The following is a 19,189-nucleotide window of genomic DNA, read 5'->3' on the forward strand; positions in this document are numbered from 1 at the left end:
TTGACAGTTGAAACCCATCTTCCCTATTGAAATTACTATATTTAGTAATTTCAATGGCTTCTCGTACCAGTCGGGGTATGTAATGGCGTTCTGTCGCGAGTATCTGAGCATTATGAAACTCGATCCAATGGTTCGGTCCGGCTTCCAGAAGATGTTCCGCGATGGCTGATTTCTTGGTATCATTGTTTTTTACCGCCTTGATATGTTCGTTGATACGACAAGATACCGTACGTTTCGTCTGTCCAACATAGGATTTACCACAACTACAGTCGATTTTGTAAACTCCGGGTTTTTCCAGGGGAAAGCTATCTTTAGGTGAACGCAACATTTGCCCTATCTTCTTGAAAGGAGTGAAGATAGTCTTCACCGCATATTTGCCCAGGACTCTAGCTATCTTATCTGTCACTCCTTTAACATATGGCATAAATGCTGGTTGTCTTTCAACCCTGTACTGTCGCAGTAACTTATGATCCCGTGTAGCTGTGTTTCCCACTTTATATCCATTCCGCTGTAGGACCTTTTCAACGTGTGCTAGCTCAGATTGTAGGTGGTCTTCATCACAAAGGTCATATGCGCGATTGGTCAAAGATGCTACTACAGCGTTTAAGTGTCGAGGATGGTGGTGTGAGTTAGCATGAAGATATCGGTCGGTATGCGTTGTTTTCCTGTAGACAGTATGGCTCACAGAGCCGTCCATACGTACTCCAATTTCAACATCAAGGAATGCCATTTTTCTGTTCTTCTCCATTTCACAGTTGAATTTAATTTTTCTGTGGATGCTGTTCAAATGATTTAAGAAATTCGTTGCACTATCACTGTCCCCCTTTATGATGGCAAATACGTCATCTACATACCTCTTCCACAGTTTAATAGTAGTTACAGCCTTTGCCGTTGACATGGCTATCTCCTCGAAATGTTCCATCCAGATGTTGGCGACTAGAGGAGCGACTGGACTCCCCATTGCCACACCATCTATCTGCAGGTAGTACTCGCCTTGGTAAACAAAGTAACTGGTTTCTAGGCAATGGTGTAGCAATTTTATATATTCAGCCGGTATGTTATTTAACTGTAATTTCACCTTTATAACATCCATACATTCAGAGACTGGCACATTCGTGAATAATGACTCGACGTCAAAACTGACCATCAAGTCGTCAGGGTCAACCGTAGTCGAACGCAAGATGTCAACAAATCGTCTGGAGTCCTTGACATGAGATTTTGTCTGGCCTGCTAACGGTTGTAGTACTTTAGATACATGTTTTGCCAATTCGTAGGTGGGCGAGTCAATCTGACTTACTATCGGCCTCAGCGGGATATTTGGCTTATGTATTTTGGGTAGTCCGTATAATTTAGGTGGTTGTATGTTTCTCGGCCGGAGTAAATATTTTGTTGTCTCATGTCCAATAGCATCCCTATAGGTCTTGATTAAAGTGGTCGTAGCCCGGTTTGTTCTTGCCGTAGGGTCATAGGTGACTTTTCGGTAAGTATTTACGTCACTCAGTAGATGTCGTATTTTCTTGTCATAGTCTGTGACATCCATAACCACAGTAGCATTCCCTTTATCCGCTCTAAGGACTATTAGGTCTTCATCCTTCTGTAGTTCTCGTAAAGCGGACAATTGATCCGACGTAATATTAGGTTTAGGTGGTTTTGATTGACGTAATATAAGGGCGGCATCTTGTCTTAATATGTCTGCCTCAAAAGTAGGTATATTATTACGCTGAATCACTTCCTCAACACTACCAATCACGTCTTCATAAGGAATGCATTTTGGAGTAGGGGCAAAGTTCAAACCTTTTTCGAGTACCTCCCGAGCGCCTTGCTTCAACTCTTTCTTCGACAAATTTATCACTGTACGAGTATCATTCGAGTTTTTAGAGTTAAAGCCAGTTGGTTTTTGCCGTTTTACTAGTCGCTCGAATTTTCTCTCTTTCTTGAACGCACTCGACTCACGAAAACGTTGAGCCTGTTGGTAAGTGATACGGTCACAAAAATCAAAATCTTCCGTTGTCAATGACGCACTGCACTCAAGATGTAAACGATACAACTCATTCCGACGTTTATCGATTTCAAATCGGGTGTTTCGTATAGTTTTACGCAACAACTTTACACTCGCATTTCTCAGAATGCTCGCGGAACCATGAATGTCCGGTCGTGGTTTTATCCGTACACACACTGGAATCACATTTGCGTCCCGACACTTTATGAGGAACGTTAATGCTTCCTCCAAACACTCATTTGGTTAATTCCTCAATTCCTCAACACTACCAATCACACGTGATTGGTAGTGTTGAGGAAGTGATTCAGCGTAATAATATACCTACTTTTGAGGCAGACATATTAAGACAAGATGCCGCCCTTATATTACGTCAATCAAAACCACCTAAACCTAATATTACGTCGGATCAATTGTCCGCTTTACGAGAACTACAGAAGGATGAAGACCTAATAGTCCTTAGAGCGGATAAAGGGAATGCTACTGTGGTTATGGATGTCACAGACTATGACAAGAAAATACGACATCTACTGAGTGACGTAAATACTTACCGAAAAGTCACCTATGACCCTACGGCAAGAACAAACCGGGCTACGACCACTTTAATCAAGACCTATAGGGATGCTATTGGACATGAGACAACAAAATATTTACTCCGGCCGAGAAACATACAACCACCTAAATTATACGGACTACCCAAAATACATAAGCCAAATATCCCGCTGAGGCCGATAGTAAGTCAGATTGACTCGCCCACCTACGAATTGGCAAAACATGTATCTAAAGTACTACAACCGTTAGCAGGCCAGACAAAATCTCATGTCAAGGACTCCAGACGATTTGTTGACATCTTGCGTTCGACTACGGTTGACCCTGACGACTTGATGGTCAGTTTTGACGTCGAGTCATTATTCACGAATGTGCCAGTCTCTGAATGTATGGATGTTATAAAGGTGAAATTACAGTTAAATAACATACCGGCTGAATATATAAAATTGCTACACCATTGCCTAGAAACCAGTTACTTTGTTTACCAAGGCGAGTACTACCTGCAGATAGATGGTGTGGCAATGGGGAGTCCAGTCGCTCCTCTAGTCGCCAACATCTGGATGGAACATTTCGAGGAGATAGCCATGTCAACGGCAAAGGCTGTAACTACTATTAAACTGTGGAAGAGGTATGTAGATGACGTATTTGCCATCATAAAGGGGGACAGTGATAGTGCAACGAATTTCTTAAATCATTTGAACAGCATCCACAGAAAAATTAAATTCACCTGTGAAATGGAGAAGAACAGAAAAATGGCATTCCTTGATGTTGAAATTGGAGTACGTATGGACGGCTCTGTGAGCCATACTGTCTACAGGAAAACAACGCATACCGACCGATATCTTCATGCTAACTCACACCACCATCCTCGACACTTAAACGCTGTAGTAGCATCTTTGACCAATCGCGCATATGACCTTTGTGATGAAGACCACCTACAATCTGAGCTAGCACACGTTGAAAAGGTCCTACAGCGGAATGGATATAAAGTGGGAAACACAGCTACACGGGATCATAAGTTACTGCGACAGTACAGGGTTGAAAGACAACCAGCATTTATGCCATATGTTAAAGGAGTGACAGATAAGATAGCTAGAGTCCTGGGCAAATATGCGGTGAAGACTATCTTCACTCCTTTCAAGAAGATAGGGCAAATGTTGCGTTCACCTAAAGATAGCTTTCCCCTGGAAAAACCCGGAGTTTACAAAATCGACTGTAGTTGTGGTAAATCCTATGTTGGACAGACGAAACGTACGGTATCTTGTCGTATCAACGAACATATCAAGGCGGTAAAAAACAATGATACCAAGAAATCAGCCATCGCGGAACATCTTCTGGAAGCCGGACCGAACCATTGGATCGAGTTTCATAATGCTCAGATACTCGCGACAGAACGCCATTACATACCCCGACTGGTACGAGAAGCCATTGAAATTACTAAATATAGTAATTTCAATAGGGAAGATGGGTTTCAACTGTCAAAAGTATGGAATCCAGTGATAAAATTATGCAAACCCTTGAATAACAATATAAAAAATTCGCGAATCGATACGGTGAGTTTCGTTTGTAAAACACGGGATCGAGTTTCGAGTGTAAATAAAACAAATAGTAGGGGTGAAAGTGACAGTGGTAGTGGTAACCAGTGTTTACGCAGCAAACGTACGAGAAAGGAGGTAGTCCGATATGGACACTTCTAATGCCGTCAACATCTACCCGCAAACGTCAGTCTCGTGAACAAGACATTCGTAGATAATGTCGAAATATCGAGCTCCACCAAATAAAAATAAAAAACATGGTAAATATCCCGTTTTAGATAATGTTAGTAATAAAAATAACCATGTTAATTTAAAATCTTAAAACCAACATAATTTAAAATAAAGGAAAAATCTACATCCAGATTATCCGTGTATCCATTTATTAATATTATCTAATTCACAAGTGATGAGAGGCGTATTGGTCTCACTTGATTTACGTGCAGGTTTTTTTACAATCATTCATTAAAACTATCAGTAACTACAAGGGATATAACATCTTAGTTCCCTAGGTCGTTGGTGTTTTGGTGATATGAGGAATGATCAATATTACTGACAGTACCAATGTCAATGGTACTGTCTACAATGTCTAGCAGAGGTACTATTTATGACATAAAACAAGTTCTGGTTAATCAGATCATACCTATTTCTGCTTTTTGTTTTTTTTTTGGAATCAACATCCCTTACCTTATAATAAACTCATAAAATGCTTTGATGAAAACTGCAACTGAATTAAATTACGATTTTTATATTCAGTGGTAAAAGGTAATTAACACGAATTAATCCATAATGAAACGGCGTGAGGTATTACGATCCATATTAATTTAACAGAAGCTTTGCAGTGAAACATTTCTGTTAATATTTCGGGTTCCGTATTCATGCATGATAAATTTTTACTGTCCCTACTTCTTGGCCTTGAGTTTTCCTGACATTTGGCAAGAATTCAGAACCGAGCGTGTGCTTTATAATAGAAGATTAATTCAGACAACAGTCTGGAAGTATCGAAGCACTTTGTATGATTAGTCTCGGCCAGTGTTTCTCAATCCTTAGGATCGAAACCTCTAATATTTTAAGAAATAGGATTATGGTTTTTGGAACGAAGTTCTTTTTCGCTTACTGTAGAGTAAGCTGGCAGAAATCGTAAAATATCGAAAAAGCTTTACGCCCGGTGACCATTTTTCCAGGTGACCTATCCTCCGTCTTTCTCTTTCAGTCTGTCTCTTTCTTTTACATACGGTTTTATTTAAAACTATTTTTCTTATTGTTTTAATCCGCATGTTATTTAATCTCAATTGTTTTTAATTTATTTAATTGTTTTAAATAATAAACAAATATTGGACAACATCACATACATTACTCTGATCCCAATGTAAGGAAAATCAGAAATAACGACGGTACCACAAACACGCAGACCCAAGACATAGAAAACTAATGAACTTTTTCTACATCGACTCGGCCGGGAATCGAACCCGACCTCGGAGTGGCGTACCCATGAAAACCGGTGTACACACTACTCTACCACGGAGGTCCTCATTGTGTCTATTATTTAATACAATAAATATAGAGAAGGCAACTTCGTGCCAACCACGACCACTGTCCTTTAATTTTTTGTTAAAAGGTTTTAAATATAAATTTAAATCATAATTTTTGCCTTTACTCGGTGTGAGCAGTATTTGGAGTTTTACAACACACCCAATGCTAAATTTACTTGCGAATTCTTTTGCCGTTGGATTGGTTCCCTGTCAGTGATCATACGTGCTCCATTAATGGATGCGCTTTTCTCAGTGTTATTGACGACACCCGAGGGTAGGCTTTATTCTACTCCGCCACTACGGCACGTTTTATTGAATTCGTATGATATTTGTTTTGCCTTGTGTAAGTAAATTTTATAATGATTCGGAGTATAATAAAAGTATTCTAAGAAAGATGTTTTTAGATTTAAATTAATATTTTATTATATTATACCTTTATTAAACTCTGTGAATAAAAATAATTTAATGTATACTTTGACAATAGTTGCATTTCATACAAAGCACAATAATCTTTGTAAACATATTATACATAGAAACGTTTGAAACCATTCATTATGTTTACAGTCAGTCATTACAGTCAGTCAGTATTTTTTTCTTTTATTTCATAAATATTTCAAACCTTAATTCATTTAGTCTTAAAGCTATTAAAAACAACCTTCCTTGTGGTCCTATGCTTCAGTATATTATACAATAACTAAGAGGATCACGTATTACACACAGCTGTTATAAGAAGATCCTTTTAATTCTACGTCAATGTTATACTGCTGAACTTTGGCGAGAGGAGAGGAAATCCTCTTAAGGATATTGCTTGGAACTTCTTCTATGCTACTCCACTATTATTTGGTGGATACATATGTGACAGAATTTCATCCGACATATGTAGGGCATCACATTTACCTGATATCCGTACAGTAACAGCCTGTAAATTTCGGAATGTTGGGCTAAGGCCTCGCTTTGAGGAGAAGACTTGTAGCATTTCCCACCACACTGTTCTAATGCGTATTGGTGGATACACATGTGGCAGAATTAGGCACGTGCATTTTTTCCTTCACCTCCGATCACAAGATGAAATATAATCACAAACTAAGCACATCAAAATTAAGAGGTGCTTGCCTGGGTTTGAACCCGCAATTATCGGCTAAGATGCACGCGTTCTAACCACTGGGCCATCTCGGCTCTTAAGCCATCTCGGCTCTTGATCCTGATATCCTACTTTCCGCATACTTTCGTTCACCGCGGCAAGCCATATTACAGACAAAATCGGTTTTCCGGCTGAAACCCGCCACGTTGGATGTGATCTCATACCACGAGTATGTGCGTAAGGACAGGTTTAACGTCTATTCCCTTACTCTGAATCTAATGAGAAAGTAATTTGACACGACCGGAGATAGCTCGAGCCCAGGACCATTTTACGTACACATACGTCCTTTCCAAAAAAGCATTTACGGGTAAACATGAATTACTTTATTTATCTGGATTTTAAATTACTATATATCATTATAAAAATATATAAGAAACTATAGCACATTAAATCCGGTGTATTTTTGCTTTAAAACGAATTCTACAAGATCAATACAAATAAAACTAAACTAACTAACCTTTGATAAGAACCATCAAGAAATTTACTTGTTACTCGATTATAAAAACGACGCTATAAATATATATATATCTTTATCATTAAATTGAAAATGAAAATGAATTTAGTGAAAAACACTTCACAAATAAAATACCCAGTCAGCGCTACCCAAAGTTTATTTCATTTGTGTCATATTGCATTTTACTTTATAAATTTTAAGAGTATTAAAACTTGGCAAAAATAGCGCTGTAAAGTTGTCAATCTGTCTTTTACAGTGTGCATTTTAAATTGACTCATATCCGGCTTGGCAGGCGAGTGCCATCTGACCTCCGTAACTGAATAATGACAGCGAAATATGTAAATGGCGGCGACATTAAAGTAATAAGGCGGCGCAGACTTCAGACATGGCAGAAGTCAAAAGTAACTTAACGTAATATCATGCGTTTGGTAGTTGCTGTTTGATGTTAATAACTTTTTACTAATATAATATTATGGACTTCTATTTACAATCAATAATAATTAGGCAAAACAATATTAAGTTCAATTTATTTAGTTTTAAACACAATAATATTCTGCAACATTTTTTTTATTTTCATTTGAATGAAAAAAAATCACGTAACACAGAAATTGAATGTGTTAGAAATATGCGTTTTATTTCTTTGTTATAGTTAAATTTAAAATGGGTCGAGTTGGATCAGTAAGGAAAGAATGGAGAAGAAGAACGGAGAAGAAAAGTAAGCCATGTTTTTTAAAATCCGGCCGAGAACCACTGAGATTGTTCGTGCTTAATTTGTTTCTTTACTCGTAAGACATACACGTATTATTCTTGACAGTAAAGGAAAACTTCGTTAGGACATGACCATGTGCAGCGCGGTGTGATATATTTAAAATCTTTATGCTGAAATTTGCACCTTGAAAGAGCAAGCAAGTTTAGCAACGCAAGTTTAGCCACGCAAGTTAGTTGCCACAATAATAGTATTTTCCTTTTTCAAATTTATTTTGTTAGACATTAAAATTTAATAAAGAATTGCTTACCAATTTTATGTTACGTCGATTCTCGTGCGACATTTTGTCTTCCGTCTGCACTTGTCTTAAGTGAATACTGCTTCAAACGGAAGTGGGTAATTTTGTTTGTAAAGTATATCGTAATTTAATATAATTATGGCAACAATATCGATACTGTTTGTAATTTGACAAAGGGACGAGGTAATTTAAAAAAAAGAAATAGCTTACCTCCATTTCTTTTTCCATTTCACATTGAAACTAAGTACTGCCTAGAATTTTATTCGTGGAGTTTAGACTTGGATTATCTCGATATTTTTATTTTATAACGACCTGTAAATTTCCCACTTCTGGGCTAAGGCCTCCTCACACTTCAAAAGAGAAAAGGCTTAGAACTTATTTTACCACGCTACTCCAATGCGGGTTGGTTAAACACATGCTTCAAAATTTCATGCAATTAGACACATGTAGGATTCCCCCACGATTTTTTCCTTCACCGCCGAGCACGAGATGAAAACACAAATCAAGCACATGCAAATTTGGTGGTGCTTGCCTGGGCTTGAACCCGCAACCATCGGTTAAGATGTATGCGTTCTAACCACTGGGCCATATCGGCACTTAATATCTCAAATAAATGTAAAAATAAAAGAGGCCAATTATCTCTCTATAGTAAATAGTGTTATAATTACGTATATTTAATTCGACGAGTACAAGCGGCTGAACTTTGCCGAGCCTGTGTCTCGGACGCTGGTCTCATTCAATATTCTCTTAAAATATTCAATTAAAAATAATAAATAGCTACTGTACAAATCAAAATCGTGTTAAATGATGGCAAGATTGCTAGTACCACTTTACCGTTGAATCGCAATTATGGACTCTGGACGAAAAATTTACCATCACCACCATCATTAGAGGCAATAAGATACACACAATAAACTTATTTGCAGTATTATTCCAAGTCCAAGTGTTACAGCTGCAAATTGAACAAAGATATAATTGCGGGCCACAGACGGATATATGCAAAATATAACTTACGTACAGATAAAAAATTAACATGGTTATTATTGTTACTATGAGTATTTGAAACGGGATATTTACCATGTTGACGTCATTAGAAGTGTCCATATCGGACCTCCTTTCTCGTACGTTTGTGCCGTCAACATCTACCCGCAAACGTCAGTCTCGTGAACAAGACATTCGTAGATTATGTCGAAATATCGAGCTCTGGCAAATAAAAATAAAAACATGGTAAATATCCCGTTTCAAATACTTATAGTTACATACAGATAGATCTAAATAGTAAAACGTATTAACTATGATTTAACTAGAATAGAGTGTATATTCTTTTTGGGCGAATTTTGATCTGACTTTCAGCCCGCCTCATGTAGTTACGGATATTACTCAAAAGTAATGATTGATATTGCAACAAAAAATGGTAACTTCTTTCCGACGAAAAGAAACGAGGACGTCGGGAATATTGACGTGTTGTTATTAACAGTCGACGATTATACAGAAAGTATATATATATATTGTACAAATATGTATAATTTATATATATACCTTTTTAATTGGATTATCTTGAAATTGGTACCATCTAATTTGGATTATGTTCGTTTGTCGTTGATTCAATGAAATTAAGATAGAAGAGAAATAGTTTTATTTTTTCTTAAAAAGTTGCTTACTTATAAAAACGCTTGAATTTAATGTTTATTTAGGTGTTTATTATAAATGCATATGTCAAAAATATAACCTTAATAAATCTGCATGGATTCTTAGACAGTAAATTATATATCTATGGTATAGAAGCGTAGCCATGTAACCTTAAAACTTTTTAACGACTTGACTATAAAACATCAGTCTGTACTACAACTAAATTAAATATTAATGTATTGTGTACTAAAACCCTTGTGCAGAAATTATATAATTAATTTAAATAAGAGTCGGTAATTCGGTAGGGCTTTGTGCAAGCCCGCCAGGGTCTTACTCATCTCATATAAATTATACATATAGTATTGTTGTGTACCAATTTGAAGAGTGATTGAGTCAGTTTAACCATACATAACATATTAGGTCCCATGGTTGGTGGCACATTGGCTATGGTTAAAATGGATAGTAGTGGCCACTTACCATCTACTGGCCATTAGCCTGCCTGATTTTGACGCGAAATTAAACAACGAAATTTAACGACTAATTCAAACGAAATACGAACGAATATACGAATTGACATATTAGATTTATAGATTACTAGCTGTTACCCGCGGCGTTGCTCGCCTAGAATATGAATATATTTATAAATTAACTTAAAATATTATGTTAATGTAAGACCCCTTTGTATACCACATTGGTGTGTATTTCAGCCCTTAGGGTAGAATATTCAGAAACGCTTAAATACATATATACGCATTTTTATCAGTAGCCCAAAAATAAAGTTTCATGTTTTAACTTAAAAAATGACGGACTTCCATAAAAAAAACGTCATCCCTTATTTCACCCCCTTTTGTGGTAGAATATAAAAAAACGCTTAAATTCTTATTTACTCGTTTTTAATCAGTATCCCAAAATTAAAGTTTCATGTTTTTATCTTAAAAAATGTCGGACTTCCATAAAATATTTCAACCCTTATTTCACCCCCTGAGTGGTACAATATAAGTAGTAGTTTATAAGTGTACAGCCTAAAATATAAGTTTTATGCTTCTAGTTCTTAAAATGACAATACTTTCAACAACTTACAACCCCTTTTCAACCCTTTACAGCACTTTTTTCCAATTAAAAAGCAGCCTATGTCCTTTCTCAGGCTCTATACTATTTGTGTACCAAATTTCATTTAAATCGGTCCAGTCGCTTGGGCGTGAAAGCGAGACAGACAGACAGACAGAGTTACTTTCGCATTTATAATAATAATAATAATGTATTTAAAGCTAAAAAGATCATAGTACTAAAATACTAATAGTATTTCCAACAATAAATCCAAGTTCATGTACACAGTAGATATAAAATGATTTGTATTGTGCTTCGGTTTAAAGTCAGTTTAATTACGTATGATGCACACAACATTTTAGATCTCACGGTAAGCGCATTGATGGTGTAATGAATTAGAGAAGTATAGTTGGCTGAATATCAGGTGACATTTGCCTGTCTGACTAACTTAAAAAAAAAACTGTCACCAACCATAAAGCGATTTATAAAATAATTAACAGCGCTAATTGTCAAAACGTTCCTGTAAAACAGCGGAACTTGGTCTTAATTTAACAAAAGAGTAACTAATTCTAAGTTTCAAAAGTTGTTATATAAATCTTTTGTTTTGTTGTTCGCGTGTTCGGTGACAGGAGTTAGGATTTGTTTTAAAATTTATTCTCTCGGACGGCCATTTTGTTTTTCCCTTACATCCGTTTTTTGAATTCGGAACAGGCGAAAAGTTTCTGTTACTTCGTGGAGTTGTGCTAATGGCCGTGCATATTATATTAAGCTTGTATTTTTTTAATTTATATTATTACGTTTGTTGAATCAGTTTTACTTTTTTTGAGATTGTTGTTGACTTTAAAGAGATACAGACAGGTTTTGTTTATTCTAATTATTATTTTTAAAATTAAAAGGAACTTCATTCCTAATCCTGGGTTGGGGCTTTTTTTTTAAGCTGACTGCTGTTTTGAATGGCGAGTGAGCCAGTGTATTACCAGGCATATCTTATATCCTTTGGTTGACATCGCACTGACAATGCCAGTGCCTATTGCTATTTGCTCGTCTTCTCTTCGATAAATTAAAATTAAAACCATGAACTTCAATGTACTTGGTGCTATTTTGTGCAAGCCCGTCTTGGTAAATACCACCCACTCGTCAGATATTCTCCAGCCAAACAGTAATACTTAATATTTTTGTGTTCCATTCCGTTTTGTGTCAATGGTGAGTGAGACAGTGTAACTACAGACACGGGAAATGGTTAATAATTCTTACAATGCCAACGTCGATGAACAGTTTTGACCATTTACCATCAGGTGGCCCATTCGCTCGTGCACTTTTTTATATTCTATATTTTAAAAAAAGAACAATAACATTATTGCAGTCTATTGACAGAAATGACACTAGTCGTAACAGTTCCAAAATAATTCGATAATGTCAAATCAGTCAAAAAACCGTCACCATTAAGTACAAATCACCGTCGATGCCAAATATCATTGACCTTTTGTGTAATTTGATGAATATAAGCCATAAATAATAAATTCCTCTTGATTATTTCCTTTATTTCTTTCGCATTTCCTCCTGCTATTCGATCCTTTGTTTCGATATTGAGGAAATATTGCGACAAAGGAATTATGCTTATTATTTCATAGTAAAATTTCATCAGGAGGTAAGCCTCTTAGTGTTTATTATTTAGGTCTTGTCTTTAGTATTAGCGGATTATTTTTTGAGAATACCTTGGACATTATATTATTCGCTTTATAACTTGTATATAAAAGATATAGTTCGTTGATTTTTATTACGATATCTAACTTTTAATAGAAATGATAATGATGTATGAAGTGCGCCTGATCGGTTCGAGTAAACAGCCATTACAATGAATACGTATATGCACAAATATCATTCTCTATGGATTCACTCTCCTTATCGAACAGGACGGCACCTTGGTACTATTAGAGAGTGTTAAGGAAGGCCTGACTTTGGGCTGCGACTGGGAACAACTTGTACCTACTAATATCTCTTTATTCTTCTGACTTTGGAAATCGGCGGTCCTATAAGGTTATCGTTCTCAACAATTATGTCCTCGGCGGTCAATCTCAAGAGAGACCACCATACTTGGCAGGATATATTATAGTGCACTAGTGTGCGTGCAAACACAGGTGCAGTTTCTATTCCATCACTGTCGTAATCTACTGGTACGGCAAATCCGACACGGAGAGAGATCAGGCAAAGGACCGAAGCCTTTACTTCCTTTTCATGTAAAGGAGTGTAAACACTTTCAACTTCCAGACTACGGGCTGGTACTGAGAATTTTCTGATAGTAAAACCCAATAACTTTATCAACCTGATCTGATTTGAATCCAGGACCGAGTTCCTGGATCCTCGATTCTGAGGGATCTGCGGCCTTATATCTAGGCAACAAGATCAATGAGGCAGTCTTTATAAGGTATTAGACCAATATATTTGAATATTCAAAATTACTTTTTTTACATTATTAAAGTTAATTATACTTTAATTCCAAATTATATATATTTAGTCTAGTAAGGTGAGGTCCCGGGGATCAATTACCTTATTTAATAATAGAAATGAAATCACCAGTTATACGAAACAAATGTAACTTTTTAAATTTCCAATTCAAATAAATGCCTGTATCGTTAAGTTTATTTCAAAAAGGGCTTGGTAGTGGCTCGAATTTAACGGGGATATATTCACAAATACAATTTCAGCTATTGAATTTGCATATCGTTATCGCGAGATAAGATTTTCTCGAATAACAATAAATAAATATGTAGGAACAAGGGTTTTATTTTCGTTCTTAAAGATACGAAACGTAATGCGTCGATGGAAACGACACAGGTATTGGTTGTGATCCGTGTAAGTACGAAGTTTTAAGTGGTTCTGTTTTTATATTTAATTTAAATTCTATAAAGCTAACTTTTTTAAATTTCGAACTAAAACTAAATATATATTTAATAATCCATTAAAGACTATTAATTCGCGCGGAAAAAGATTTGGCCAGTAGGCCTTTCTCAAGACTAAACCTCATTTTTCATATGTATAATTCTATGTATTATTTTATCAAATAATTCGGATATTAAAATAAAAAAAAAAATTAACCTAACAATCAAATTTTATCCGTAACAAAGTAGGATGACCACACGTTTTAAAGAATACAATTTGATATTTGTTTATATATTTATAAAATGATATTTGCCCAGTAGTATTGGACATTGTTTTACATATTTCGGGATAGAACTAATAGGCAAAAGGTGAGTGGCGTCATTCTCCCATAAACTATTGCATTGCATGCTATCCATAACCACCACTGCGCCAACCATGCGATCTAAGATGTCGATCCACACTGTAACCACACACACACACTCTGTTACCCTAAAGTCATACTACCGGACACATCTTACTAATATGTGGCTGATATCATCAAATTAAATTTTCCTAAATATATCGTTTTCATTTTTTAACACTTCATATACTTAGATTAGATAGATTCGTACGTGGTTTAATTTTCAAGACGACTACGTAAAGTATACGTATGGTAAAAAATTACAATGAATAGTGACTTAATATAATTTGATTCCTATGAATTATCGTGAATTGGCAAAGTTTAGTGTAGTCTGTAATTGTTATATATAAATGTAGGTGCTGCGTAAGAAAAAAATATATAATTTTAATTATTTTTTTTTATGTAGATTGGGTAATGTTTACTATTTTGTGCAAGGTCTCATCACATATACTACTGCCAAGCAGCAATACTTTGTATTGTTGTGTTCCGGTATTAAGAGTGAGTGAGCCAGTGTAATTACAGGCGCAAGGGACATAACATTTAAGTTCCAATGATTGGTGGTACATTGCTATCTAAGGAATGGTTAAGATTTCTTACGATATAAAAAGGAAAATTAAACGCATTTAAAATAAAACTGTAAGATAAAATTGAATGAACACATAACTTCTTCGTCATTTGTAATCGGTTTAAAAACTATTCTTTGTTCCACCGCTAAACAAATTTTCAATTATAGAAGCCAATAATTGGTTAAAAGATTCCTTTTAAAAACGAGCACAAAATATAGCGGTTTTTCTTTGCACTATTTTACATTGAAAATGGATGGCTGGTTGCTGCGTCGAGAGGAAATTTCATTATAGAAAACTGTCGTGCAAGTTTCATCTTCAACATAAACAGTGTGTGGTTCATCTATATTATACTAGCTAACCGCCCGGCTTCGCACGTGTACAATAAGGGGCCCCGTAAAACGTTTAGATCGTAAACCATATAACATGATTTTTTCCAACATATCTACAATCATTGTTATGTTATAACCAATATACACAATATTTTAATATACCCCGAAATATTATGAATGACTCATTGATACGCGACTAGATGACTCCTGACCTGAGAAGAACCGATGAAACTCAGTAATATAAAAAATATATATATTGGCAGTTATAGGGACTGCCGATAGAAGTGAAAAATTAGAACTTTTAGTATTAAAATTTTAAATTACCTAATGTTTTAATTAAAATAATTAACATCACTCTGGTTTTCAAAACTGTTGCACCATTTACAGAACAAGATTTCAGTTCAAGTACATCACAAAATATGAATACAATTTAATTGAAATAACGATTAAAATTCAATCATATTATTTATGGATAGTATTTGTGTTAGATTAATGTCGGAAATACAAACACCAAAGAGATTTTTAATCCGTATGATAACATATTCGAGAACGTTCCAGAAGCAAGTGAGTGATGTCAATTTTTAAAACTATACAGCTAAAGAACATTCTTTAAGACCCAATTATTAAGCATTTATAGAGTAAGATACAATAGACATTATGTGAGACCCAATTCATAATTATTTTCCTTATGACATTGTGTTTATAAAGACAGCTCTAATAATTTGTATTTACATAAATGTCAATGTACTAGATTTTGAACATTATTTTCATTGTTTGCGCCATTGTCGTCATTAATTTCAACAATACTTAAGACTTTTTAAAGTGTCGCGGGATACCCTGTTGGAAAGGAATTGCTTTCACTGTATACAAAATAACAGTCCCGATGAAATAAATTATTAACGTTTTAGAATAATTAAATGAAGTGAAAAAATTGTTATTGAATATCTCGCTTGAATTAAAACAATAAACAATTATAATAGAAAGAGAAAGAGCAAGAGGAAGAGAAAGAGACAGGTTAAGAGAAGGAAAGATTAAAGGTCTGGATATAACGATTTTTCCTTACGTGAGAATTACTGCCAGTTCAATCTACTTTAAGTTGCGTTAAAGAACTTCGTTTCAAATAATAATATACAAAATTACAAACAAAATTATATTATTAAACACAAATAATACTATGTGAATAAGCCCAACAGATACAGTTACATATAACGACTACACTGTGAATATTTTTTGTGAATGGAGATACTTTTGTCTATCAAGTGTTATTCGACAGTTAAATCGATAGGTATACACTTTTATTATACACCGCCGTAAAAAATATAGAATACACACTTATTATATTTCAGTTTGTAAAATAAAATATGGATAGGTATTACTCTTAGCCAGCCTTAGGGTTAGTTATTGGTAATGAGAGCTGGGCAGATGGTGCAATAAGAATTATATCATATAATATATATAACGGCGAGCCGGCAGTATTGTTTGGTTCGGGGTCACCATCTTCGTCATACATATTCACAAATAATACAATAAATCGATAGCTGGATTATCGTATATTGATTTTTACAATATTTCATTGGCCGCGACCACATCTGTTTTATCCTGCTTGACAACTGACATTTTATGTTTTTCTAACGTGACAAAGAGTGATTGACTTCACTGGCCATCCAGAATGAAATCTCAAAACTAAGAGATCACAATCAAAGTATTTAATTATCTGACGCTGCGACATATATATATATATATAACATCTCTACATATTATAAAACAAAGTCGCTTCCCGCCGTCTGTACGCTTATATCTTTTAAACTAATCTTCATCAATAAACAGAGATTTAAGAGGTTTTATAGATGTATATTATTAAAAGCCAGGAGTTTCAGCTTTCCTAGCCGGAAAAAACTAAAGTTTTTCTTTTAATGATTGTTCTGCATTTTGATAGCTTTATATGGACCTTACTGTACCCCTGTACACATACACACATATAACGTATCAAAATTTCGTGTGTTATCAGGTTCGAAGGATGATAGCCGGTGTATTGGCAAATAAAGGATTAGTTAATGCTTCTTATATATGTAACAACAGCGTATATGGACAAAGGCAATATATTTTTTTAAAGAGATCAGCTAACTGCGCGGGACATATTATAACGCACAGGTGCGTTTTTGCGCACGTTGCCTTACATTCGTAATCCGATGGAACGACAAATCAGACACGACCGCGAAAAGCTTAGGCGCAGGACCAAAGGTTTATTATATTACTTTCCGAGGCACTGAAGTGTATACACTACCAATTTCTCAATAACTTTTTAATGGCCTTGGGTTTGAACTCTGGACGTCAGGATTAACGGCCTCATAAGCTAGCCACTAGACTAACAAGTCAGTATAAAATTATAAAGAATATTTCAAAAGATAAACCAGCATCGAGCATGTCAGACATTACTAACTGAGAAATCATAAGTACAACCTGAACTATTATATTAATTACGAGTACCTCATATGGCTAACTATTCTACCAAATCAACATCACTGAAGGCTTACACCGCATCGTTAAAATCCCCTCCTCATCCTTCTTCAACGAAAATCTGCATCAAAACAATAACTTCACAAAACTAGAGCTGTTTGAGTAACGAGCGCGCCCGGATAAATGAAAACAATACGGGTATCGGCCGCCATTGTTATCCGGGGAAATCCGTACAATGCCTTCTATAGCTGGTACTTTTGAGGGAGGTAATTCTATTTTATACAGGTGATATATGAAGCCTTACTACGATGTAATGTTTAGTTATTGTAGCTAGCAATGGACTGAATCATTGTCCAGTTTTCCAACTTTCGGATATTAAACCATTTTTTGAGTATTAAATGGAATTGATCACCAATTTCCTTAACAATGGACCGAGTATCATTAAAATGTTGCTTAAATTGACTATCAATTATTGTGATATTTTTGGAGCTTATTTTCAGATTATGTATTATTATATATATTCAGATGTCCTCCGAACTCTCCTTCTATATCACGACATCTGTCGTGTGTAGACAGAGCAGGTCGTTCGCTGGACCTCCCCCACCGGATGGTACGGGGTCTCATCCGGTGCGCTTGGTCACTCTGAGTATGAACGGAGGACCACAAGTTGTCTGCCGCACACGCTACTAGGGTACTTCCTTGGAATTATCCGACCCTAACGACCCATCCGTAGTAACGGTCGGTGAACAGGACACCGCAGTAAGTAGGGCATGGAACTGCCATCACCATACCCCCCAACAGGGTTATGAGTGGAATAAACTTAAAAAAAACAAGAAGTGTCGAAGTATATTTTCAATGTAATTTAATGCGACTAGTTTTAATTGTACAAAGTTGCAAGTCGCTGTTAGCTATAAAAGTTCCCATGTCACACTAGTACAATGCACCGCCACGTAAAAGCCTCCTGAACACATTAGTGGGAACAAAGACTGCGCTAATTTGCGCTATTTTTTATGTGCCATATCTACATCGTGCCCAATTAAAATTAGTTAACACGGACTGAAACTATACTGTAGTCTGAATAAGCGTTTATTGTTTAATAGTTTCGTTGTAATTTTTAGAATTTTTACTATTTTTTAGTAATATTTGTATTGGTGAATATTATAGAGAGAATAAAACTCGTTAAAATAAAATATTGTATTTCGAAAAATATCGTTTTTTACCGGTACGGCTTTTCGCGAGACCGTCTGGGGGGGGGGGGATTACACCTACTCACTAGTTATTTTAATCCAAATTATTGAAACGTATTTTGTTTTCGGTAGAATCTATATTCGGAACATCGAGATTGATAGTTCTTTAAATATATTTTTTTCCCGTTCAATTGTAGGTAAGAATTTAACATAGGCGCGCCTATGAATATTTGAAGTCAAAAACTACTTCTATTAATGATCGACGTAAAATATATTAAATATTATCAATGCGAATTTAACTCCGTCTATCTGTTGCTCTTTCACGGCCAAACCACTGAATCGAATTTGATAAAATTTAGTACGAAGCAAGCACGAACTCCAAGAAAGGACACTGACTTTTTATGCCTAATCTATATTTCTATACTAATATTATAAATGTGAAAGTAACTCTGTCTGTCTGTCGCTCATTCACTACCAATCCAATGG

At 35.5% G+C, this 19,189-nt stretch overlaps 2 protein-coding genes across 2 annotated transcripts in view; one reads left to right on the forward strand and one right to left on the reverse strand.

Moving 5' to 3' along the window:
• LOC135194176 (uncharacterized) overlaps positions 1-2,052 on the reverse strand; it is an 89,135-nt gene extending 87,083 nt beyond the window's left edge. The window contains exons 1-2 of the mRNA XM_064219190.1: positions 2,023-2,052; positions 194-1,966 (exon numbers count right to left, since the gene is read on the reverse strand). Coding sequence (XP_064075260.1) covers positions 194-1,966; positions 2,023-2,052 — 1,803 coding nt within the window. The remainder of the gene's footprint in view (positions 1-193; positions 1,967-2,022) is intronic.
• Positions 2,053-2,217: 165 nt separating this feature from the next.
• Positions 2,218-18,206, forward strand: LOC135194177 (uncharacterized). Its single transcript, XM_064219191.1, has 2 exons — positions 2,218-3,834; positions 18,042-18,206. The coding sequence occupies exons 1-2, from the start codon at positions 2,218-2,220 to the stop codon at positions 18,204-18,206; spliced, it is 1,782 nt and encodes a 593-aa protein (XP_064075261.1).
• Positions 18,207-19,189: the final 983 nt, after the last annotated feature.

This window comes from Vanessa tameamea, chromosome 26 (genome assembly GCF_037043105.1).
Source record: "Vanessa tameamea isolate UH-Manoa-2023 chromosome 26, ilVanTame1 primary haplotype, whole genome shotgun sequence".
Lineage (NCBI taxonomy): Eukaryota > Metazoa > Arthropoda > Insecta > Lepidoptera > Nymphalidae > Vanessa > Vanessa tameamea.

Excerpts from the sequence above, each read along its gene's own strand:
- LOC135194177 (XM_064219191.1), top strand. The coding sequence starts at position 2,218 with ATGCTTCCTCCAAACACTCATTTGGTTAATTCCTCAATTCCTCAACAC. Across the intron at positions 3,835-18,041 it reads TCAACGAACATATCAAGGCG|ATGTCCTCCGAACTCTCCTT; the intron begins GTAAAAAACAAT and ends ATATATATTCAG.